We start from the raw sequence: 26,914 nt of genomic DNA, 5'->3' as shown, positions 1-26,914 counted from the left end.
CATTTAATAAAATAACCCAGTTTTACATATTTTACATGTACAGAATATTTACAAATTTCTTTTAAAGCATTTAATTAATGTTTACTATTTTGCTTTTTTCACTATCTCCTTCAGTAGTAGAATATGTCCAGTGTTCTCTGTAACTAAAAAATTAGCTTCTTGGGTAATCCTCCTGGGGGGAAAAATGAGGTTGTTTACATTTAATCTTATAGCAACTTTAACCAGTCACTGCATTCCAACTACCTCTATTTTTACTCGCTTTGATTTTCCAATAGCACTAGTTAAACATTAAGCATACAGTGTACCAGTAGGAATTTATGAAAAGAGTAGGATGCACATAGATAGTACTTGTAACTCTGAGGTATACTCAAAAGTGCCCATGTCCTTTTAAAAAGCATGATGTAAGTATTCTCAATGGAAGTAAACATAGCTAAAACACCACAGTCAACTTTATCCAATTTAAATTTATACAAGTAAACAGCTCACAGTCTGCATTTCTTAGCTGCCTTTCAGTCACTAGCTATATATTAGCTATCTGGAGTTTTCTGAATTCATTTCATTTCTTGTGAAAATGAGAGTTTTACCTTGTTCCAAGGCCTCTGTTCTCTTCCGTTTTGTTGCCATGGCTGGATTGGACTGCTCCTTTAAAGCGTCCACTGGACAGTTTGGTCTTGGCAGCTGACATCCAGGTGTCGGCCCTGGCCGATTACTGAAATACTTAGTTTTCAATGCCTTTCAGAAGAAAAGATACCAGAGAAAGTAAGGTTTTAAGTGAATATCTGAACTGTGTTTAAGAAAAGCTAACCTCCAAAATTGTAAGGAGCATTAAAAATACTATGTGAATACACCCCCTCCCCAAGCAAACTTAATTTCAAGTATTTCGACATGCAGATTACTACAAATAAACATCTAGCAGCCTAAGATTGATTGATAATTCCATTACTATAAGAAAAAGACATTACCTTCAAATTTTTCCACAATTAAATAGCCTATACTAAGTACAAAATATCTGTAGTAAGATATTGTAAAATTCATCTCTCTACACATTATAGGCTCTGTAGTTCAAAAGACAGAGAGAGACTTGCTTAAAAAGAACTTCCAAGTTTATTTGTCACATCTATATGTATTCAAATTCCAAATCACATAAATTCTTAAAAATAAAGCTCTTAAAAAGATGTGATAGGTTGGAAACAATGGATTAAAATCCAACAATCCACTACAAATTAATAGAAATTTTACTTGGAAGGACTTGCCCAAGGTGACTTCTATTTACTACCAGTCCAATGTTTTATAATATGATATTTTTACTTAGTTCCAAAATTCCAATAAGAACAGTTTTATTCTAGATGACAAAGTTGTCAAGTTCCTACTTTATCTGCATCATAGTACTGTTCAATAGCCACAATAATTTAAGGTATTTCCTTTTGGATAATTCTCTTATGAACAAAAAGAAGTCATATAAATTTGTCAAGCATACCTCCCCCTACTTGCCAACATAATATTATATGCAGTAATAATTTAGAGATTTCTTACTTCAGAAGAGTTGAATTTATAAAAGATTACTTCCAAATCATAGCAGTTCCATAAGTAAACTAATTTTGAGCTACACAGAGATCTAAGAAGAGTATCTCATTCCAACTTTTAGATATCTACAAGCCAAAACCCAGTTAAAAAATTCATTCTATCAAAATACAACCCGAATAAGTCATCACAACTAGTATTTTTCTATATATTTTGAGTTTTACTATTAATGAAAACAACTTTCTAGATAATCTGACCTGGTCTCAAGTTTCTTATGATGGAGATAATATGCATATATGCATGAGTGAAAAGGTAAAAATGAGTTACTTGTTTGAAATTAGAAGAGTAATTCCAATGGTAAAATATCTAGTACATATGTATTAATGTGGCATGTAGTGCTACAAAGAAAAGGCCTGTACAAGTAAATGCATTAAACAATGATTTGGTAGTCTGTAATAAACTTAAGTGAAAATAAAATCCACTTTGTCTCCCTCATATATTGTACATTAACATGTTTTGTGAGACATGAAGATTTGTGACATTTCAATTGGTCTCTTCCTTTATGAAGGCAAATCATTGTACCGTGTGTTGCATTTTTGCACTGCCTGTCCCTGCCCCAGTTTTGTGTGCTTGTTTTTAAAACAAAGAAAAAAAACCTTTTCAAATCTATAGGTCTTATATTTTTGTATTGGATAACATTTCTCTCTTCTTTTATAAGAGCAGGTATTCTTGGTCTTCCACATTTTTCTTGAGTTTGATTCTTATTTCCTTTAAATAACTCAGTTTCAGTGTTTTTCTGTTTAGAATACCTTTCAATCTCTTGTAAGTATACAGTTGTATCAGACTATACCATTTTCTCCCTATTATCACTTTCTGACTGTGACAATGACCAGAATGCATATTTGAAGTGCATTTTATGGGGAAAAAACAAAACACTTTTGGCACTGATTTTAGCACAAAATTTTAGTTAATACATAAGAGTTTAATTGAAATATACCAGTGCCTTAACAAATACAAAAACCTTTTTTTTCCTCTCTAGTGAACTATTTGAAAGCAAACTAATTATGAAATAGAAATGTATTTATATGTTTTTAAGCAAGAATAAACTCTCCTGTACTTGTGTGCATCATATAATTTAATACCAGTGTGAACAGTGCTTGTAGCTTAGGGAAAAAATAAAATTTGTTACTCCTTAAAACAAAACAGAAACACATCTTTTCAGTATTTAAAGAATGTTAGAAAATCTTAAATTCTAAAGATATGCTAAAATACCTGTGTGGCTGTAATTCGAGTACACGGATTAAATAAGAATAAGCCTTGTATAAGATCTAGCAAGTCATCTCCTGCTGCAATGAAGATATGCTGTAACGGGATTCCAGGGAAACTCTTAAATGTCACGAAATCTGGAAGACTACACATGTCCTGTAAAAATATTTTTATAATTCAAACTTAAGTAAAGGATTGAAAGGCATGTACATCTCAAATGAATAAATAGAACTGTCATACGGATGATATGATGATCTATGTAGAAAACCTCAAGAAATCTATTAAAAAACTCCTACAACTAGTGAGCAGACAAGGTTACAGGAAGGTAAACATAAAAAAATCAACAGTAGTTCTCCATACTAGCAAAGAACATGTGGACACTGAAATGAAAAACAATGCCATTTAGAATCACTCAAAAAGAATGACGGAATGCTCTGGTGAAAATCTAACAAAACGTGTAGGACTCATATACTGAAAGCTATACAACACTGATGAAATAAATCAAAGCTCTAAATACATGGTGAGACCTATCACGTTCGTGTATTGGAAGATTCAACACCATAAGGATGTCTATTCTCCTCAAACTGGTACACAGGTTTAATGCAATTCTTACCAAAATTCTGGCAAAATTATTATAGATATAGACAGGTTATTCTAAAATTTATATGGAAAGGAAAAAGAACTAAAATAGCTAAAAACAACTTTGAAAAAGAAGTGGGAGGAATCAGTCTACCTGATATCAAGACTTAATATACAGCTACTTAATTAAGACTGTGGTATTGGCAGAGGGAAAGGTATCATAAACAGCATCGTCCCCTCCAAAGACATTTTTTTTTTTTCGGTACGCGGGCCCCCCACCGCTGTGGCCCCTCTCGTGGCGGAGCACAGGCTCCGGATGCGCAGGCTCAGCGGCCATGGCTCACGGGCCCAGCCGCTCTGTGGCATGTGGGATCTTCCCGGACCGGGGCACGAACCCGTGTCCCCTGCATCGGCAGGCAGACTCTCAACCACTGTGCCACCAGGGAAGCCCCTTCAATTATAATTTAAGAATTAACAAATGGGGACTTCCCTGGTGGTGCAGTGGTTAAGAATCCACCTGCCAATGCAGGGGACGTGGATTCAATCCCTGGTCCAGGAAGATCTCACATACCGTGGAGCAACTAAGCCTGCGAGCCACAACTACTGAGCCTGCATGCCTAGAGCCCACGCTCCACAAGAGAAGCCACCGCAATGAGAAGCACGCGCACAGCAATGAAGAGTAGCCCCCACTCGCCACAACTAGAGAAAGCCCACGCACAGCAATGAAGACCCAATGCAGCCATACATACATACATACATACATACATAAATAAGAAAGAAAGAAAAAAGAATGAACAAGTGAGAATTTCACTGAACTGTAATATATAAAATTTAGCAATTTATATTGTTTTAAGTTTTATCACAGATTTAATATTTCTTTTTTATAGACATGTAATGGTTTAAAAATAAATAACAGAGAGTTCCCTGGTGGCCTAGTGGTTAGGATTCTGGGCTTTTACTGGCCCAGATTCAATCCCTGGTTGGGGAGTTGAGATCCCGCAAGCCATGCAGTGTGGCTAACAACAACAAAAAAATTATAATACTAAAAAATCTTGATTGTGTTAGTGAAAATTCAATAAATACACCCAAATCCATCAAGATATTGATAAACTAACATGGAACATCCATAAAATTAAATATTATATGGCTTAAAAAGAAAGAGGTCAGTAATATTAAGTAAAGAGCAAGTTGGTTGCAAAAAAATTTTGTATGGTGTGATCCCTATTTTGCTAAAGAACAAAAGAAAAAGCAACTCTATATGTCTATATGTGCGTATGTGTTTGTGTGTGCATCCTCATAGCAAGGCTTTACAACAAAATCAGAGTGATTAACCCTGGAATGGGAATTACTGGGATGGGGGAGGGCTGTAAGTATATAGAAGGCTGGATGGTATATCATAATTTTAACTTCTACTTTGTATAACTTTTGCAATGAGTATATATTACTAATAAATTAAGACAATTAGTACATTTCTTTAAGTAATATTCACGTTATACACTATACAGATTTCTAACTAAATTTCAAAGAACATGTATGAAGGCTTACAGGCCACTGTTCTTCAGTTGGTGTGCCCAAAGTTTCAAATATTCTTGTTAGTTGATCAAGGTCTGAATCTCCTGGCAAAAAAGGAACCTGAAAGAAAGTGAGAGGCAGCCACTTCAAGAAGGTTTTTGATAGCTGTTACACAAATAATACTATAAATTTAATTTAATAAGAAACACTAAACTATAACAAAAATTTAGTCTGAGGCATACTGGATACGGCATTAGATCCTGCCATTGCTATCCAAGTAAAGACTACCACACTGTCCGTTTTATTCACGCCTCATCTTTAATAAACACTTACCATGTAAGAGGCACTGTGCTAAGCCCTAGGCATTTAAACAAGGGAACAAGACAGTCCCTGCTCTCCCCTGGGGTGGACATGGTTAACAACGATGATACCATTGAAGCAGCATTTACAAGATGATGTGTTCAGTGAGAGCACAGGATAGGATCCTAGCCCATACGGAACAGCACCTAACCCACTCTGGACAGGTGAGGGAGGGCTTCTTACACGAAGTGGCCATGAAAGTTGACAGATGAAGATGAGAGCTGCCGGAAGAAAAGTCTAAGATGTAAGAAGAAAACTATCCTAGCAAAAGGGCAGGTGCAAAGGCTGGGAGGCAAAAGAACACATCTCTATTCCAATATTATTTAAACAATCTCTTGGCAAATTCTTTCTTTGAAGAGGTATACTGGCCAACTTTAAGAGGATAAATAATTATAAGTTAAACGTCAGTAAGCTGATAAGAAATGATCAAAATCTTTGCTACACAAAGACATTATTTTCCAATTCATTCTCAGACATGTAAGTATACAGGAAAGAAAAAAAAAGAGTTTTCTCTACTCTGTGAGTAAGAGGCCTTTGGCACTGTTAAGGGCAATGAAAAAGTTTACAGAATTACTGGGAAGACGTGAAATTAAGTACCAAGTCTCCAACGTTTTTATTACTGTGGACCTCTACCAGCAACAAAACATAACAAAAACACCTCTGCCAGTTATCAATATAATCCAAATTCACCCTGTTTGACTCTCCATAAAAATGGATCTGGGCCCTTTAAATATTTTTCCTTTGCCAACTGAAGCTTTGTCAGTAGAGAATGCTGGAGAGACATCACAGAAAGAAAAGTTTTGCTTCCTGGTTCCAGTCGGCTTGCCTGGCAGGCTCCTGCACCACTCTCAGCTTCTAGAATCGGTACCAGGTTCCTGCAGTGTGGCCAGTTTCTCCAGTGTTCAGCTCCAACGGTGCACAGAGGCCAGCAGCTTCCCTCTAGAATGCCCTGCAGATGGTTTTGTAGCAGTGCCTCTAGAGGACAGATTTCCAGCAAGTTGAGCACAGCTCTATAGCAGCTTCTCTGCCGACCAGTGAGCCGCACTGTGCCCTCTTCAAGAGGTCTAGATCTCAGCCCTGGGTGTCCTCTCCTTGGGTGCTCTGTCCTTAGCCCTAGGGTTACCCCTAGGTATAAGGGTGACTGCTCCTTATATCTGCTATTCCTATAATCTTTAGAGTTCTCTTTACTTTTTGTTAGTCAATCCCTCATTACTACAACCTCTTGTCATAGTTAATTCTTTATATAAAACTTCCCTTTTCAAATTAATGTGTGGTTTCTATATTCTGATTGGACCCAGACTTAACCCCCTTTAAATTATGTATTTATAATAGCATGCTATCATGTATATTAAATGTGAATAAAATAGAAACTAGAAGGGATATTAAATAACATTTCATAAATCTTTTTTAAAAAAATATTTATTTATTTTTGGCTGTCGGGTCTTAGTTGCGGCACATGGGCTCTGTAGTTGCGGCATGCGGGCTTAGTTGCCCCGCAGTATGTGGGATCTTAGTTCCTCTGACCAGGGATTGAACCCATGTCCCTGCACTGGAAAGTGGATTCTTAACCACTGGACCACCAGGGAAGTCCCCATAAATCTTTTTAGACATGCTCACATTTTCTTCTTATACCTCAAAGGATTTTCTGCTACTTTGCAAACCACCAACGTAAATTGTACTATGAGATCTGAAGACAGGGACACTCATCATCATAGCCTTAGTTTTGTGAGCAAGCTTGCAATTTAACCAGATTTTAAGGATGGCTGTTTTTGTCTGATGTAAGAAATTTAAATTAAAATGAGCTGCCTGGGGGCTTCCCTAGTGGCGCAGTGGTTGAGAGTCCGCCTGTCGATGCAGGGGACAAGGGCTTGTGCCCCGGTCCGGGAAGATCCCACATGCCGCGGAGCAGCTGGGACCGTGAGCCATGGCCGCTGAGCCTGCGCGTCGGGAGCCTGTGCTCCGCAACGGGAGAGGCCACAACAGTGAGAGGCCTGCGTACCGCAAAAAAATAAAAAATAATAAAATGAGCTGCCTAATGTGTGGACTTTGGATCCCTCACAATGTGTTCTGTTGTCTTCCAATGTTGCTTTTGAGAAGTCTGATTCCATCTTTTCCCTAATCCTTTATTTTGGTTTCTGTGTAAGCTCTTCATGTTTTTTCTCTCTGTGGAAATAAAGGCTTTTTCTTAAGAATCCCCTGGTGTTCTGAAACTTCACAATGTGTCTGGGCATGGGTCTTCTTTCATTCATTGTGCTGAATCTTTATGGCACTTCCAACCTATTCACATCCATCAATGCTGGGCTATTTTCTTATGAATTTCCTACCCTCAATTTTCTTTCTTCTCCTTTGCTATATTCTAAGATCACTCCTGGATCAATCTCCTAATTTTCTTATCTTTTCCCTACTGTAGTTCATCTCTTTTATTTTTGGTTCTATTTAAGGAAAGAGTTCTTTAGCTTGCTTTTCTACTATTCTTGTTTGCTTTTAGTTATCCTTTTTGAAAAATTTCAAGTATACTTTATTCTTTGATTGTTCCTTTAGTAAAAGAGCATCATGTTCTTGTTTTATGTATGCAGTATATTCTCTCAGTTCTCTGAAGATCTGGTGCGGGTGGGGAGGCGAGGATGAATTTTCTTCTGCTACCTGATGGTTTCTATTTTTTCCAAAGTTTGTTTCAGTCTGTCATTCATGTTGGACGCTTTCATCAAATATCTGATAATCCTTGCCAATTATCCGGTGATCCTTACATGTTGGAAGCAGTCATTAAATACCTGAAAATCCTTGAGAACTATCTGGTGATCACTGGCTAACCATTCATATTTAAAGGTAAGGTACTAAAAAAGCTGATTCAAAGCATTCTATCTATGAAAAGAGCTTGTTAAGTCATGGCCTTTATCTAGAAAGATTGGACAGGTAGCTTTAATGCCAGTTACCTATGGGTCTATTCTCTGGGACCCTTCAGTTCTTCCAGTGAAGGATCCTCTAATCTTTTACCTGAGTTAAAATGAGCTTTACACTGGCTGCCAGGGTTCTGGGAGCTGAACAGGGAAATAAGTTGGAGGTTTTACTGTTTAGTGTGCAGACTTTCATGTAATCTCTGTGTTTTCACCCTGGCATCTCACCCCCATCCTTCACTGTGTCTAAGGATGCCCATGTCTAGAGATTCCTGCTTCAGTTTCTTTGGAGAATAAACCTTTCCCTGGTGGAGGAATAAGTCAGGGGCAAGTATAGCTGGGGGAAGGAAAGTAACCTGGTTGTGTCGGGGACCTTGTTATTAAGTGCTCAATATACAGGTTTTTCAACCAACCCTTCTGTTTTTAGTCCTGCACCTCATTATTGCCATCAATGATCATCGGTACCTCTCATTGCTAAGCAACTCCAGGATTCTGTGTGCCAAACAAAATTTGCCTTCAGTTGGTATCCGCTTCTGAAGACTTTTAGCCTTCTTCATTTCTGGCTTCATATCCTCTGGCATAGTGTTATAGGCACCTCCTAATTTCAAACATTTATGTTTGTTTCTTTTTAGAGATAATTTCTGAGGGGGGGGAGATTTTCGCCTTGCCATCTTAAAAATCCTTAAGATATAATTATCACTTGATTTTAAAATGTCTTCATTGTATTAAGCATCAATGCAACGTTGACTAAAAAAATCCACTGTCTGAGACTTCCCTGGTGGTCCAGTGGTAAAGAATCTGCCTTACAATGCAGGGGACGCCGGTTCGATGCCTGGTCAGGGAACTAAGATCCCACATGCTGCAGGGAACCTAAGCCCGCGTGCAGCAACTACTGAGCTTGCATGCCTCAAGTAGAGAGCCCGCATGCAGCAAACTACAGAGTCCATGCACTCTGGAACCCATGTGCCACAACTACAGAGCCCACATGCCCTGGAGCCTGTGTGTTACAACTAGAGAAGAGAAAACCCTCATGCCACAACTAGAGAGAAGCCTGCGCGCCACAATGTGAGATCCCACACGCCTCAACGAAGATCCTGCATGCCGCAACTAAGACCCAACACAGCCAAAAATAAATTAAATAAATAAATAAATAAATCTTTTTAAAAAAATGATTTGGCCTCCCAAGTCCTAGTCGGTATTTTTATATTTATTTATTTGTTTGTTTGTTTATTTATTTTTGACTGCATTGGGTCTTCATTGCTGCGCACAGGCCTTCTCTAGTTGTGGTGAGCAGGGGATACTCTTCCTTGCGGTGCGCAGGCCTCTCATTGAGGCGGCTTCTCTTGTTGTGGAGCATGGGCTCTAGGCGCGTGGGCTCAGTGGTTGTGGCTCGCGAGCTCTACAGCACAGGCTCAGTAGTTGTGGTGCACTGGCTTAGCTGTTCTGCAGCACATAGGATCTTCCCGGACCAGGGCTCGAACCCGTGTCCCCTGCATTGGCAGGCGGGTTCTCAACCACTGTGCCACCAAGGAAGCCCTTTATTGTTCTTTTATCCTGTTCTATAACAGCTTCTTAGAGGACACCAGAATTTAACCAATACAATTGTGACTAAGCATATGAATGAAAACTTTTCAGTTTTAGGAGAAAAGAGTCCAATTAATCCTAAAAGGAAGAAAAGTACTGAGTTCAACAGTACAGGAACCCAAGAGGGACTTCCCTCTGGTTCTTTTCAGTATGACTCCACTCATGACTTCTCTTTTAAAATTGTGTTGAGATTCATCTTTTTAAGAACAATGACACTGTAGAAATTTATTTTTTCTTTCTCATGTCTTTACAGAGGCAGGGATCACAAACCAAATATCAGAAAATCAGCAAGCTTTTTTATGCAATAGGCATGAACAATAATGTTCTTGAACATCTGATATCCTATAGCCTCTAACACCCATGTGCATCCAGAAGCCTATGCAAAAACTGATGGAAGCTCTGTTCTGAGCTGATACAGCCAAACTGAAGTATTGGAATGTCAGAGGGCTGAAGATCAACCACAGGCCAAGCCATTAGCTCTGGATCCTCACCATTTGGATGAAGTAAGAGTATGGCAGGCAGCTGCTGGTTGATCAAATCTTTGTATCACCACATCATCTCTAGGGAATGCTCTAATGCAGGCCAGTAGGATGCCCAGTGACCTTCCTATAAAGCATAAAATGTCTCCCCCAAACTACTTCTTATTTACAAACTAAAATGGTTATCTTTGAAACTATCTAGACCAGATAGTGGCATTTCCTCAGTAGGTAATATCCAAGTTTAGATTTTCTATTAATCACTATGTCTCATAACATGATTAAGAAAAAAGAACATAAACAGATCATAAATTAAAAAGTAGATTTGTGTTATTTAGTGATATAATACTCCACTAGCATAAATATTTCTCAATTCCTTTTCAGAGGTCAGAATGCAGACCAATTTGCTTCTAAAATGTTTTAAACTATATAGACTACTTTGGTTGGACATAGGCTTCCTTATTATTGCTCCTGTTTTCTAGTTATTAAACCTTCTATAAAATTTATATAGAAAAAAACAACACTTTAAAGAAGTTAAACGCTTATATTAGCAAATCTTCCGAATTACCCTGGCTTTCAACTATTATCTATTTGGACTGCAGAATCTCACCACAGATTTAGAACTGTGTGGACGGCATTTCCATGGATATTTTCAAATGAGTACAGAGACAGTTTAAAATATGAAACATTTTTCTTTAATTGTGCTGGAAAAAAATATGGCAAAATGGGGCTTCCCTGGTGGCGCAAGTGGTTGAGAGTCTGCCTGCCGATGCAGGGGACACAGGTTCGTGCCCCGGTCCAGGAAGATCCCACATGCCGCGGAGCGGCTAGGCCCGTGAGCCATGGCCGCTGAGCCTGCGCATCCGGAGCCTGTGCTCCACAACGGGAGAGGCCACAACAGTGAGAGGCCCGCGTACCACAAAAAAAAAAAAGGAAAAATGGTACAATTCTTCACCAAATAGGGCTGCCTGTCAACTCCTTCATAACCTTAATAATAATTCCAACAACGATGCCAATGGTTAGCAAGACTCCAACTATGACTTCAACCAGGTCCACAATTTCTAACCCATCTATTCTCAACTGCTATCTCTCTCTCCTTACTTTCTAAATGGAATGATCAGTCATAACACTAGGGGCTATGGAATTCTGTTTCTGTCTTAGTCATGAATGAACTGGGCTTTTGAGAGTTAACAGATTCTCAAACGTACCCTTCCAGTAAACTCTGTTTTTGTGAGTAGCAGAGTTGTCACACCAGGTGATTCAGAGGACCCATTACTAGCACAGGGATTACTTATATCATCTTCAAGCCTAAATGTGAGGGTTTCTTCTACAAGCATTCAGAAGGGTGAGCATCTCAAAATGATGCATAGAACTCACACTAAACTAAAAAAGACATTTAAGAAGGTATCTTCTCTCTGGCGTACAGAAGCTATTTTCTGTGTTCAAGGAAATAAATAGCTGTATTTTTGTGTTTTGGGTTCACATTTCTTTAAATACACATGGCTTGAGGAGAGGGGGAGTAGAGGCTGGAATCTGGAATGTAAGAAGGAAAAAAACTCAGCCTCAGTGTGATTTCCCAATATTCCTCTGCCTTCCTCATTGAGAAGGGCTAAACTAAACATCATGGCTAAAGAAAACTTACCAAGTTGGCATCTTTCTCTACAGTAAGGGAAGGGTAAGGATGTTTCATTGTAAGATGGTCTCAGTCTGAGAAATGCTATAGGACCACCATGTCTGCTCTGCTTGAACAGAACTAAAACACTCCTCTCACACAATATTTAAAGTTATGCAGAGTTGCATCTGCAGTGGTTGGTATTATGTATCTCTTGAAGTGTACTTTTAAACAGCCCAAACAAAAAAGTACCAGAAGTACAGAAGTTTATCCTAACACTTTTAGTTACTGTAGAGACAGTACCATATTACAACCCAATGAGTTTTATTATAGTTACATTTCAGAACACAGAATGATCTATAATAAAACTTTTATTGTCCTAAGTGGGACATCTCATCTCACATTAGCATTAATAAAAAGGTTGTACTTGGCAGAGGTTTTTTTTTTTGCTGTATGCGGGCCTCTCACTGCTGTGGCCTCTCCCGTTGCGGAGCACAGGCTCCGGACGCGCAGGCCCAACGGCCATGGCTCACGGGCCCAACCGCTCCGCGGCATGTGGGATCTTCCCAGACCGGGGCACGAACCCGTGTCCCCTGCATCGGCAGGTGGACTCTCAACCACTGCGCCACCAGGGAAGCCCAGAGGTTTTTTTTTTTTATTAACCTGTTTGTTGGCTTTTTGTTTTAAGGATGGTACTCCTCTCTGGGAATTACCTCTGGGAAGATAATTATTACACAAAATTATAAAAATAAATTCCTATAACAATACTGAAGTGTGTACATCAATTCCAGACTTACCCTTAGGAGCAACTCTGCTAATATACAGCCAACAGCCCACATGTCCACACCTACACCATACATTCTAGCTCCAAACAGTAGCTCAGGGGCCCGATACCACCTGAAGAACAAAAAGAAATACTGTCATTTTAGGATGGAATTAAAGTATTTCTTAGAGAAAACTCCTCAGCAAAACATCATCTACTGATGAAATGCACTTTTATGGATATATTAACTCAAGAAAAATCGGCTATAAAACCAACAAGTTCCATATTGCTGCCAGGAAATTACATACACCCTTAGTCCATTCACTCCCCCACTTTGAGATGAGTAACACCTTCTTTCTCCAGGAACCCTCAACACCATCCTTCCTCTCAGCTGATGACCTTATTTCCTACTTCACTGAAATAATGCAAGTAATGAAAAAAAATTTCTACAGACTCACCTTCAGTCGTTTGTATTCTCACAATCCGCCTTCCCATCCATAACTACTGATGAACTATCTGTGATTGTTTTTAAAGTCAATCCCTCAACTTGGGCACTGACACCCCACTCTCCTGCCTATTTTCAAGGATATTACTCCTGCAATTCTCTCCTCTTTCTCCTACATCAACTTTTTGTTCTTACTAGATTTTTAACATCAATGTCAAACATACCATTATTTTTTCTAGCCTTAAAAAATAAACTAAAATATAAAGAAACAAAAAACAAAAACTTCTTTGGACCCTACTTCCCCTAACAGTTACCCCTCATCCTCTGGTTGTCTGTTCTTAGTGTCTCCACTTCCTCTTCTCTCATCCTCTTAAACCTGTTTCAGTCGGGCTTTCATCCCACCACTCCACCAAAACGGCTCATTGAGGTTATCTAAATTGTTAATTCTCAGTCATCACGTTAATTTGACCTATTAGTAGCATTTGATTTGCAAGAAGAGAAAGTATGAGAAACGGGTAGATGAAAAGCAGTGGCACACAATACTCATGTATGTGGGTCCCTGTTTTCCTGAGTCTCCAGTGTTCCTGAATGATGGGCTTAATCTTTCCAGAAATTACACGAACAACTACTTATATCCCTTACTTTTTACTCAGGGCTCAGGTGATTGACACGCAGTGAGATCTGGAGGAAGGTGACAAAGTAATTTAAAAGGATAGAGAATCTGATGATCTTCTCAGATCCTTAAAAGAGTCAGAGAAATTAACAAATGTCATCCTGACAAGATAAAATCTACCATCCCTATCTATTTAATGTGATTTTTAGTTTTTATACATAAAAAGTATAAACAGAAAATGGAAGCAACTAATAATATGCAAAACCCAAATATAAATGCACTGCTTTGTTTAGAGAATTTTCATTCACACTGAATGATATAAAATGTGGAACCGGGCTTCCCTGGTGGCACAGTGGTTGAGAGTCTGCCTGCCGATGCAGGGGACACAGGTTCATGCCCTGGTCCAGGAAGATCCCACATGCCGTGGAGCGGCTGGGCCTGTGAGCCATGGCCGCTGGGCCTGCGCGTCCGGAGCCTGTGCTCCGCAACGGGAGAGGCCACAACAGTGAGAGGCCCATACCGCAAAAAAAAAATAATAAAAAATGTGGAACCAAGACTGACCAATAAAATAAACACAGGCCCCCCAAATCATGTGTTTATGTACAAGAATAGGCACTACAGTTCCAGCCTACCTAACTGTATAAGAAGTATAAATTAGTCCCCAAAATAACTTGGTAAATCTGAGGACTGAGTTAAATTCAACTGTTTGAAAGAAGGGCTATATAGTTTTTTCACTGTGGTAAGATATACGCAATATAAAAAAGGGCTATATATATATATATATATATTTTTTTTTTTTTTTTTTGCAGTATGCAGGCCTCTCACTGTTGTGGCCTCTCCCGTGGCGGAGCACAGGCTCCGGACGACACGTAGGCTCAGCGGCCATGGCTCACTGGCCCAGCCGCTCTGCAGCATGTGGGATCTTCCTGGACCAGGGCACGAACCCGTGTCCCCTGCATCCGCAGGCGGACTCTCAACCACTGCGCCACCAGGGAAGCCCTATATTTTTAATAAAATACCAATAGTAATCCCTGAACTCTGCCAAAATTTCAGAGAAGACAAATGATGCTCATCTGTGTAATCACAATCATTTGTGCATATCCTACACAATATAAGGTTTCAGTTAGTTAAGGAATCCTTACCTGGTTACAACCTGATGTGTATAAGCTCTATTGGGGCTCCCAAATGATTTGGCCAGGCCAAAATCTGCCAGTTTTAGAACTCCATTTTCATCTAGCAACAAGTTGTTTGGTTTTAGGTCCTATATAACGGAGGTTTTAAACAAACAAGTAAGCAGGGTGGAGAAGAATATCACAATGATACATTTAGTTGGCTTAAATTTAAACTTAGCATGAATGGGGTAACATCCCAAATCTAAACAACCACCAATATTATTTTTATTGACATAAAATCCTACAAAGCAGAATAAGATTGGCCATATTACTTAGTGAGACATTGGGTCAAGGTACTTAATTTCACTGAACTTCAATTTACCTACTTCACAGGTTTGCTGTGAGGATTAAATTTAATATTTCCTGTAAAAACCCTAGTGTAGTGACTGGCTCATAGTAAGCACTCAATAAATAGCTGCTGCTATTTAATTTAGTAACAATATATATGGGGAATTCCCTGGCGGTTCAGAGGTTAGGGACTCTGCACTCTCACTGCTGACGGACCGAGTTCAATCCCTGGTCGGAGAACTAAGATCCCACAAGCCACGAGGCCCAAAACAAAACAAAAACAAACAAACAAAAAAAGCCCACTATATATGAACTTCAGTAAATAAAAATATTAGGAATTTATAAGGATGAGGAATACAGTCTTCACAATCTATGCTAAAAATATATTAGCAATAACCTAAAAGGGATTCCAAGTGTAAGTATGAGAATTATTAACTATAACTTATTTATTTTTAGCTATTTCATCTACATAGGGTGCCTAAGAACATCTACCTATCTAAATTATCAGCCTTGTTCTAGTAGCTGAATGCTCCTAACAATGACTCAGCCATTTCAGAAATTTTATTTCATTATTTCCTAGAATTTTAGAGCTACCAGAAATATTTTTCCAAAGGTATTTTTGCATTGCATAATTTAATCCAGACTCCCACTGTTTTTGGTTTTGTTTATTTTTTTCCCATTACAACAGTATAGCACAAAGAACACTGGACTTCAAGCCAAAATGTCTAGGTTCTAATACTATTGTCAGTTTTCAGCTGCTGACCTTGAAAAACAATACGTAACTTTGGTCAGCAACTTAGCTCTTCAACTATGAAAAGCATGAAGGAGTAGGTCTCTTCCATTTCTAAATTTCACATAGTAATTCAGAGTCCTCACAGCACCACGTAGTGGAACTGAAGGGAGCATACAGAGGAAGACGGTTGGATAAAATGGCCCAGCTCTATTTTGTAGCAATTTACATACTCAGACCTTTTGTGTAATAAATTGGCTACATAAAGTCTGACTACAACGTGAAGAAGCAATAATACTTGTTTAAAAACCTTACCCTATGTAGAATCCAATGTTGATGTAAATATTCTAATCCTTGAAGAGTCATCAACATGTAGGCTTTGATGTGTGATGGTGTCAGCACAAGACTGTTATCCTTTATTATAACCTGTAAAGCAGGCATACAATATACAGGTAAGCTTTATTATTCCAAATGGACTCTACTATATAAAATCATTTACAGACATAAAATGGATTTATTCATAGAGGAGAATCTCAAGAGAGATTGCCTAACTCTCCTTAGGAAGTACTGTCAGAACCTCCAATTATATGGTTAGGGAAAGTATCCTTGGTTTGGAAAGAAAGCAGTGCTTTATGTCCTACTGCTTTGTTTTTAGGCATCCATGTAGCAAACATCTGTTGTTTTCACTTGCCCCCAGATACATAGCCCCTTCAGACAACAGCATTCAACACTCCATCTGTTCCCAGCTTAGTCCACGTGGTTAAAACAGGACTGTGCACTACCTGTAGCCTTCAGAGGTAGACACACGATCCAGGCATGGTCAGTCACCACACTGCAGCCTGCTTTCCAGACTAGCTCAGGGATGGATATGTGAGCCAAGCCAAGGCAAATACTGGTGCTAGAATCAAAGGGAACAAAGCACTTTCTTTCCTCAGGGATTATTAAACTCTAAGGACAGAAGCCTGCAAGTGCCTGAGCCACTATATTGAGAAATTCTACCCATGAACAAGGCAACAGAGAAGAAAACACTGAGTTAAAGTGAAAGACTGTGTTACGTTAGCATTATTTGTGAACTATGCCTCAAGTCAGTCAGTTTATTCCTAGACTTTTCGTTATATGATCCAAAAATTCACATTTTCTTTTTTTTAAAATAGGTAAAATATACCCTTTTAATCTCACAGTTCTATGAATTTTAACAAACACATCCAGTTGTGTAACCACTACCATAATCAAGACATAGTTTCATAACCCCCTAAACTCTCCCCAGGCCACTCTCTACTCAATCCTCCCCTCGATTCCCAACCCAGGCAACCACTGATCTGATTTCTGTTCCTTTAATTTTGCCTTTTCCAAAAAATCATACATGGAATCATATAATATCAATAGTTTTTTTTTTTTTTTTTGCGGTACGCGGGCCTCTCACTGTTGTGGCCTCTCCCATTGCGGAGCACAGGCTCCAGACGCGCAGGCTCAGCGGCCACGGCTCACGGGCCCAGCCGCTCCGCGGCATGTGGGATCTTCCTGGACCGGGGCACAAAGCTGTGTCCCCTGCATTGGCAAGCGGACTCTCAACCACTGCGCCATCAGGGAAGCCCAATATCAATAGCTTTTTGAGCCTGGCTTCTTTCATTTAGTATAATGTATTTGAGATTCACCTATACTGTTGCATATGTTAGTAGTTTGTTTCTTTTTATTCTCAAATAGTATTCCACTTTATGATTACACATTCACTTAATGAAAGCTATTTGGGTTGTTTCCAGTTTGGGTAGTGACAAATAAAGCTAAACATCTGTGTAGTCATGTTTTTGTTTCTCTTGGATAAATAAATACGTAGAGGTGGTATTTACTAGATTGTACCTTAAGTGTATATTTAATTGTATAAGAAACTGCCTAACTGTTTTCCAAAGTAGCTGCATCACTTTGCATTCTCATCAGCAGTGTATGAGAATTCCACTTGTTCCACATCCTTGGAATGTCCATTATTGAGATTCAATTAATATTAATGAAAAGTATAAAATCTTATTTTTCTCAAAAAGAAACCTGGCTTTCAAAAGGATATTCTGTGATAATATCACAAAGAAGTTCCAAATCCTCCGAAGCCAAACACTCATTTTTCTAAAAAGTAATGTCAATAAGGTATTGGGAACTTGGTAGATACAATGCTATTGAAATCCAACTCTTGTATTTAACCCTGGGAATATGGCTAAATGATTCAGAAGATCTTTGACTTGAGAACACAACTAGATTTCAACAAAATTAAGCATTTTTTTGACTGCCAGTATCTTCAAAGGTAGAAAATAAACATTTAGATTCTCTTTCGATAAACAGAGAAAAAAAATTCCTCCAGGAATTTTAATCTTACCTCTAGGTCAGTTTCCATAAAATCAAAGACAAGGCTAATATTAGATTTATGTCCAAAAGCATCAAGGAGCTGCAAAGCAAAATGAAAAAAAAAATCAACATGTGATTCTCTGTTAAACACTTGACAGTATTATACCAACTGAAGTAATCTTTAAAAACTTAAACAAGCATTTGGATTGTTGATAATTCTCTGTAAAGTTTAAATAATTTTATTAAATTTAATATTTATCCTTTTTTTGGGCTAGGAATTAGTACTTTGAAGCACAAGATACTAAACCTTACTATTAAAAAAAAATCACTAAATACTTAACCTCTCCCTCCAAATTTTGGAGTTATAATAAAGATATGAATTAATGAAAACCTCATTTAAGTCTCCAATTTAGAAAAATTCCCAAACTTGGTACTTAAGAATATCCTACAAATAGCATCAGCAGCTATCATTCATTGAATGAGTGTGTTCTCTATGCCAGGCACTATCCCAGGTACTTTACGTGTATTCAGTGAGCTAGTCTCATAACAACGCTATGAGGTAGGGATTATGGCACAGAGTTCAAGGGAACTTGCTAAAACGTCTTACACATGCTAGAGCTCTCTAGGCTTCAAAATGATCTCTGACAAAATCAGCCTGTATGCCAATATTTAATTTATTTCATCAGTTGTATAGTTTTTAAGACACTGCCTACAAGAATAATTAGGATAGAAAATAAATTTCAGCCTTTTTGCAAGGCTCGTCTAGAACAACTTATCTTGCTGAGCCTTCAATCAACATCTACCACATTCAGGAAAGGCAGGGTCCCAAATCCCAGAAACAACTTAGATCATACTCACACCAATTATATTTGGATGACTTAGCTCCTGTAATAATTTTATCTCTCTTAAAGCTGTTCTATTTATACCTACATAAAAAGGCAAAGAAAAAAGTGAAAAATAATTCTGAAATCTCAAACCTTCTTGTAAACGTATTTTTTGGGAAAGGTCACTCTGACGAAATAGCGATGACTATTCCTCAGGAAAAAAAATAACAATTTTTATGACATACCTGTTTCCATTTTATATTGCTTTATTTTTAAAATAGCTTAGCACAGACTATGATAAATGGTGAAAAAAGTATTCCCTTTATCTGTGAGATATCAGATCTGAAGACTGCTGGAACAACATGTACACAAGTGTGTAGCATATAGGTGAGAAGTTAATGGCTCCCTTCTCTTGCCTTATGAATATCAGTGGCAGATTCTTTAAGCTAACAGTAAACTAGTGATTAGATACAATCTTGCCCAATGTGAAGGATGGAACTCAACATTTAAAATAAAATCTGGTACTAGTTATTACAGAGATGATGGATCCTTTATATAGGAACTATTTCTTGATGACTAAATAGGACTTAGCACTCTAGCAAATAAGGCTTTGGAAGAAGGGGTAAAAAAATCTTTCCCCCCCATACATTTATTCTATAGTAAGCTTTGTATACTTCCATGAATCCTGAATTTTCAAAGTAATCAGAAGCTCAGAAGAAGAAACAATGGCTTGTAACAACACCTAAAGCAGTAATGAAGACATCAAGACAAGTCACTAATAACCTTGCTGTCTTCCATCTACTTAGGTGACTTGAATATTCTTCTGAACACCCAAATGGTGAAAATCACAAATATCCTATCTCTATCCTGAGTCTAACTTTACTCTTCTGGGACCCTGCAATAACTCTATCCAGAACCATTGTTAACTTTAATTAATACTTTGTTCTCTTCCTCACTGAGAATAAGAACCTTACCATCTTTAGCTTCTGATCTATGTCCAAGTTTGATCTGGCAGAGGAAAAAACAAACACATTAGAAATATGTTAAATTATTTAGACCAATGCATATATATAAACACTTCAAGGACTTTGCTGGTGGCGCAGTGCTTAAGAATCCACCTGCCAATGCAGGGGACACGGGTTTGAGCCCTGTTTCAGGAAGATCCCACATGCCGTGGAGCAACTAAGCCCGTGTGTCACAACTATTGAGCCTGCGCTCTAGAGCCTGCGAGCCACAACTACTGAGCCCGAGTGCCACAACTACTGAAGCCTGCACACCTAGAGCCCATGCTCCGTGACAAGAGAAGCCACTGCAATGAGAAGCCCACGTACCACAACAAAGAGTAGCCCCCGCTTGCCACAACTAGAGAAAGCCCACACGCAGCAACAAAGACCCAAAGCAGCCAAAAAGAAACTAATTAAAATTTTTAAAAATTCTTAAAAAAAAAAACTTATAGCAAAAATACATAGCAACTCATATGTAGCTAGTATTAGTAGGCAAGAAGGGAGTGGGAATCATGAATCAGAAAGGCAAAATTAACAATATAAGAAAGGATCAAGTACATATCATTCCTTTCCCCTTAAGTTTTGAATTACACATCTTTGTTAGATTAAATGAGGAACAAATAATTAAATGTATAGAGGCTAATAAACAAAACGAGCACTTCAAGTTAGATTACTTGGAAGGAAATGCATAACACATAAAATAAGATGCTTAATGTGTCCAATAATATGCTCCCAGGGACCACATTTTCCAAAAAGATAAATTACAAATTGCGATGGATATAGAAAATGGTTAAACTGTTGTTACTGTGAATAAGCACATCAAACTGCATTAATAGGTTCAGCCTTACACAAAACCAAGTACCAGGTTAAAGAACAAGAGCTAACTACTTTATACAATGACAATGTAACCAAGAATACAAAAAAAAAAAATCCTACTCCAGAAAATCAACTATTCTACTTTTAAAAATATCCCCCACCTATATACTACAAACAGAACTTTTAATTTAAAGGTAGGCTATTTATTATAGCACCAAAAAATATAAGGCACTTAGGAATAAAGCCAACAAGAGATGTATGAAGCTTCCCATGAATACTATAAAGCACTCTTAAAATATGCTTCAGAAATGAGATCAAAATAAACACAGATAGCATGTTCATGGATAGGAAGACTCAATATCATAAATACGTCAAATATGTCAATTCTCTTTAATGGAACTAAATGTAAAGTAGAACAGCATTTTTCAAGGACATTGACAAATGGATTCTAAACTTTATATGGAAAAGTAAGGAGCTAAGAACAGATAATTTAAAACATTATTACATTTTCTAAACATAATAAAAAATAGACTAGTTTCATGAAGCCATCTACTTCATCACCCAGATTCAATAATTACCAATATTTTGCCATACTTACTTCATTCATTCATCCTCCCCTTTTTGTTGGCTACAATATATACTTTTTCAAGTCCCAGACTTCATGTTATTTCATCCCTATATACTTTAAGTAGGCACCTCTAAAATGTGGACATTTTCTTACATAACTAGAATGCCATTCTCATACCTAACAAAATTAATAATAATGCCAGAGTAGCATATAATAACTAGTTCATATCCAAATTCTCCTGATCTGTTTCAAATTTCTCAACTGACCTATAGAGTAAGCCAAGATAATTTTGAAGAAAAATAGTTATGTGGCACTTACCAGACTTCAAGACTTTATAAGGCAATAGTAATTATAGACTTATTGTATTGGAGCAGGGATGGGGGAAAAAAAAAGTCAACCAGTAAAAAAGAATAGTGTGCCCAGAAACAGATCCAAGTAGAAACTGGAACTTGGCATTACAACTCACCAGGAAAAGGACATACTATCAATAGTGTTGAGAGAGCTGGGGAAAAAGTACTGGATCCCCATACTACACAACAAAGAAAATTTAATTCCAAATGGAATGAAGACCTAAATGTGAAAAGCAATACTTTAAAATTTTTAGACGAAAATATAATAGAATTCTTTATAACCTGGAGGTAGGGAAGCACGCAAAAAAGGGAACCAATAAAGGAAAAAAATGGACAAATTTAACCAGATTAAAATTTGAAATATCTGTGTCTCAAAACATACCATAAACCAACTAAAAGCCCAGCCAAAGACTGGGAGATGATGATGGAAAAAATTTTTACATACTGAAGTATGGAGAAGTCATTCTGGCTTATACATGATTTAACAAACTTTTTGCTAACTAGAACAGCCTGTTTTGTGGTCTATCAAACACACATTGTACATCTGCTTTTAACCATTGAAAAAAAAAGGGTGCATTGTCCTGAAGTAAAGAATGTCCATTTTGAAGATAGGGATAAATGCCTCCCTTCCAGGGACTTCAGTAGTAGTACTCCTTTGATGATAAGGCTCCCTTCCCTGGAGCCAAGGCCATACTGACTCACTGTGTACTCGGTGATCTGTCTTCAGTTGATCCGTCTTTTTTTTTTTTTTGGAAACTTTGAAGGAATGTACCCCTGTCATACTTGATGTTTTCTGTGTTTCCTGTTCTGACAAGATATAAATTATGCTGAAAGCCATACTTCTTCAGAACAGTTCCTCAGAGCTATCTGACAGACTGTCTTCTGGGCTATAATCCTCAGTTTGGCTTGAATAATACTCTTCTATTCTTATTACAGATCAGTTATTGATTGTTTACAGCAACGAGGGTATCTCCAGTGCAAATTTCTGATAAAGGATCGGTATCCAGAATATGTAAGAAATTCCCCACCAAATCAACAGGAAAGAAGAAAATGTAAGCAACCTAACAGAAAAAGTCTAAAAAGCCAATAAATCTAGGAAAAGATGATCAACCTCACTGGTAATCAGAGAAATATTAATTGAAAAAACAACCATATACCGTTTTCGATCCATCTAATTGACAACTGTTGTAAAGTCTGACAATACAAAGATGGTGAGAATGTGGTGGGAGGTTAAACTGATCCCACCATTTTAGAGAGCAATTTGACAATATATGGTGACACTGCTGTGTATTCTCTATACAGCAACAATTCATAATTGGTTTCAACTAAAGATACATTCTCTAGAGAAACTCACATATGTATAAGAATGTCTGTAGAAGGACTGTATAAAAGTAAAATGTTTAAAAAAAACAGCTTTTATGTTTATCAACAAGAGTTTGGATAGACCAATTTTAGTGTAGCCACATAATAGAATCTAATCATTGATGAGCATGAATAAACCAGATCTACATGTATCCATCTGGAAGATTTCAGAAATAATACTGATTCAGAAAAACAAGTTGCAGAAGAATATTGCATGCGCGCATGCCTGTGTGTGCGTGTAGGGAGAGAAAGAGTTTAGAAGTATGCAATACTATAAATTGTTGAGATACATAAAACAAATACTGAAAAATGAGAAAGGCTCCAAAAGGCTACCATAGGGAACTGGTTAAATAAATTGGTAAACATAAATTCAATACAATTGTTTAAAAAGGATAAGGTAGATTAATGATGTCTTAAAAGTCCAAAATACAATAGGCAAAAGAATACAGAATACATAGCTTATTATCCCTTTTTTTGTAAAATTAAACATGTGGGATCTTCCCGGACCAGGGCACGAACCCGTGTCCCCTGCATCAGCAGGCGGACTCTCAACCACTGCGCCACCAGGGAAGCCCCTAGTCAATACATTTTTAATGAGTGCCTGCAAATGTACCAGACACAGTCCTAAATATAATTCAAGTGGTAGTAAATAGAAGATAAACTCATAGGTAAAAGACTTTAGATTTTGATAAACGCTATGAAATAATAATAGAGAAATATGCAAAGAACACCAGGTAAGAAGGGAGGCACACCTGTTTTAGCTAGAATGACCAGCAAAGGCGTGTATGTACAGGAGATATTTGACTGAGATCTAAATGATAAGGAATCAGTCATGATTCCTGATTACATGATTACTCAAGTTTTAGAGTAAAAATATACTAACCAGAAGGCAGAGCAAATGCAATGATACCGGGACTGGGATGAATTTAATGTATTCAAGGGACAGAAAGGTCAGTATGGCTAGAATAAAGTGAACCACGGGTAGAATCAGAAAAATAACTTTAGAAAGAATTAACAAAGTTAAGGGTTTCACAAGGGAGTAGCTATGGCGTTGGTTTATAGAACAATATAAACTGGAAAAGGAGATGAGACACGTCAGAAAAAGTAAAAAAGATAACAATGGCAGGAATAATTGTGGGAAGGAAGAGTGGGAAGCAGGTGTTAAGAGTATGAGAGGGATATGCTTCAAAGGAATTAAGGATTTTCAAGGAGAAAGATTCAAAGCAGCAACAGGAATAATAAGGAAGGTGGTCACCTAAGCCACCAACAGGCCTGAGGTGTGAAGAAACCAGCTTCTCTTGAGAAGGTTATTGATTTCCGTAGTATGGGAAAAGGCAATCAACCTGGGAGCAGGACACCTGGATCTAAATCCTGGCTCTAGCAATTACCATCTGTGTCATCTTGATGAGTCACCTAATCTCTCTTAGCTTCAGCCATCTCAAGTGTAAAATAGAGATACTTTACCTATTTCATGGGCTCTTATGAGGATTAAATGAAAAAACGAGGGTGAAAGTGCTTGGTATATAGAAAGTTAACTAAATATGACCTAAGTTTCTTGAATGAATGCGAGTAAAAAAGCTACTGAAACCATTAAAAAAAAAAACCCGCACCAAAGCAATGTCATTAATGCTGGCGAAAGCCTTTCATGGTACACCTGTACTCAGGAAATACAGATATACAAAGTGGATGCAGGTGAGGCAGAAATAGGGATCTGGAAAGGTCAGGTGTTCTGACCCAAGAGACGAGCAGTATTTGTCCCCTTTGCCAACGTCTGCGTTTGTAGAACAAACATAGCACACAGCTTCCTCTTCATTTCAATTTCAATGAATACAACAAAACACAAGTTCAATCCGAGTACCACGTTGGAACACAAGACACTAAGAAATTCTATTTTCTTTGAAAATGACCTAAGTAACTCCTCACTAGCAGAGAACGGTCAAGAAAAGTAAAACGGCCAGACACCAGCTCCCATATACACACATCTTCGAGGAGACTCAAGGAAAAACAAACTGCAACTCACTTTCTTAATGGCGACAATTTGGTTGGTGTTCTTGTCTCTGGCCTTGTAAACCGTGGCAAACTAGAGAGAAAAAGAGGAATAAAGATAAGTTGGTGAGAGTTTTTTTGGTTTATGTTTGCCTTTTTACTTTATTAGATTCGGGGAAGCAAGGAACCCAGGATTATTGGGGAAAAATCGCGGCGGCTTGAAACATGGTGGGGCCGTCCACGTCTCGTTCCAGTCTATTCTTCGGAGAAGGCCGCTCAAGGTCTCATGCCCAGGGTGGACAGAGGGGCCGCAGGAGGGGTCTGGGCAGCCTCCCGCAAGCAGAACGAGTAGCGTGTCCCGTCCGCTGGCTTCCACGAGAAAACCCGCGATGGTGTGAGGCGGCCCGGCGTTCCCCGCTCAGGGCCCTCCGAGCCCCGCCCGAGAATCTCACCTGTCCCTCCCCGAGAAAGTCCAGTTTTTCATAACGCTTTGCTCGCGACTTCACGTCCACAGCCATCTGTCGCGCGGAGCTCGACTCCAGCTGAAAGGGGTGAGCTCCCAAGACAGCAAGAATTTAAAGCACCTTAAAGCCTCCCACAGCCACTTCCGCCCACTGAGCGCTGATGCTTCATTAGCTCCGCCCCCACTTCCGGGGTGGGCGGGGATGCTATTAAGTAGGTCCGGCCAGAGCCCGCCCGAAGTGAGCAGCAAGAGGCAGGGCTGGAGGGCTCTTCTGCGCCGCACCCCGCCCTACCATGTGACCGCAGATTATACCGGAAGCGGGTGCTCTTGGTGGTGGCTACCTGTGTCACCCTGTTACAGTTTTAACTTAGATACTTTCTTCACTACCGAAGACGGATCAGCGCTCTGATACGATGCTTTGTGTTCAGGATTTAATAGGTGTGTATGAGTGCGGAAGGCTCGGCCTTGGGTCTGATCTCGCTCTCTGGTTTTTGCTCAAGGGTGTCCTGTCACCATGGTTACTGTGGACGCCTAAACCGACAATTTCAGGTTACTTAAGCGAGTGCCCAGTTCTTAAGGGCTGATCAAGAGGCATTCTTAGTCCTTTATGAAGAAGCACGTCTAGGCAAAGAAGTTCCAAGTCAACTGAACAATTTTGTGCTGTGGAACAGACTTCTGGCCATCAGTTTTCTACCCTGTAAGGTGGAACTTGTAGACTACGTCATAGTTGGTTGCGAGGATTAAATGAAACTTGCACAAAGTTTAGACATAGTGCTCAATGGTTAACTGTGATCAGTACCCAACTCTGATTCTCGTAAGTTTTCATACAAAAAAACAATTAATTCATTTATTCAACGAATATATATTGAATGCTTACTATATGCCAGGCTCTGTTGCAGACTTTGAGAAATCAGCAGGGGAAAAACAAATATCAGTGCCTTCCAATGGGAGGAGATAATTAAAATACACTATGATACATAGTGATAAGTGCTACAGAGATAATAAAGCTGGGAAAGGGGATAGATAGTAGGGTTTGTGATTTTAAATAGGGTGGTACCAGAAAGACATTACTGAAAAGCCACTGCAGAGTTTTGAGCAGACAAGTGATATCGGACTTAATGTTTTAAAGCTCGCCCTTTGACTGTTGTGAGAGATTACACTGTAAACTTAGAGGGGCAAGGAAAACCAAGGCCAGTTAAAGAATTATTGCAGGAATCCAGATGGTTGTATTGAGGGTACTAGTTTGGCTTCTAGCCAATATGACTTGCTGACAGACTGGACATGGGTTGTGGGGGAAGAAAAGGATAATTCTAAGGTTTTGAGCTGGAGCATTTGATGCTTCTGAGAGTTGAGAATCCTGATTTTCAGAGTTAGGTTGAAGAAGGCAGCAGAATA

At 38.5% G+C, this 26,914-nt stretch overlaps 1 protein-coding gene across 2 annotated transcripts; it reads right to left on the bottom strand.

Annotated features, from left to right (window-relative positions):
* Window positions 1–25,691, bottom strand: CDK7 (cyclin dependent kinase 7). 2 transcript variants are annotated; one of them, XM_081233732.1, is made up of 12 exons: window positions 25,509–25,691; window positions 25,091–25,150; window positions 19,945–19,978; window positions 19,005–19,072; window positions 18,178–18,246; window positions 16,131–16,241; window positions 14,768–14,886; window positions 12,602–12,701; window positions 4,912–4,998; window positions 2,794–2,943; window positions 585–732; window positions 1–172 (listed from the first exon to the last, which is right to left on the bottom strand). In XM_081233732.1, exons 1-12 carry the CDS (start codon window positions 25,572–25,574, stop codon window positions 144–146), a joined length of 1,041 nt encoding a protein of 346 aa, XP_081089858.1. In that variant the 5' UTR covers window positions 25,575–25,691; the 3' UTR covers window positions 1–143. The 2 variants fall into 2 exon arrangements, with proteins under 2 accessions (XP_081089858.1, XP_081089859.1); XM_081233733.1 differs by lacking the exon at window positions 19,005–19,072 and having other exon boundaries at window positions 2–172; window positions 25,509–25,675.
* Between the last annotated feature and the right edge of the window lie 1,223 nt (window positions 25,692–26,914).

Source organism: Mesoplodon bidens (genome assembly GCF_964165515.1).
Source record: "Mesoplodon bidens genome assembly, chromosome: 4".
Taxonomy (NCBI): domain Eukaryota; kingdom Metazoa; phylum Chordata; class Mammalia; order Artiodactyla; family Ziphiidae; genus Mesoplodon; species Mesoplodon bidens.
This window is presented reverse-complemented; position numbering and strand designations above follow the sequence as displayed.

Coding starts and splice junctions, on each gene's coding strand:
- CDK7 (XM_081233732.1), bottom strand. CDS start 25,574: ATGGCTGTGGACGTGAAGTCGCGAGCAAAGCGTTATGAAAAACTGGAC. Junction 4,999..12,601: donor TAGCAGAGTTGCTCCTAAGG/GTAAGTCTGGAA, acceptor ACTTTCTTTCAG/GTTCCTTTTTTGCCAGGAGA. Junction 173..584: donor AACAGAGGCCTTGGAACAAG/GTAAAACTCTCA, acceptor TTTTCCCCCCAG/GAGGATTACCCAAGAAGCTA.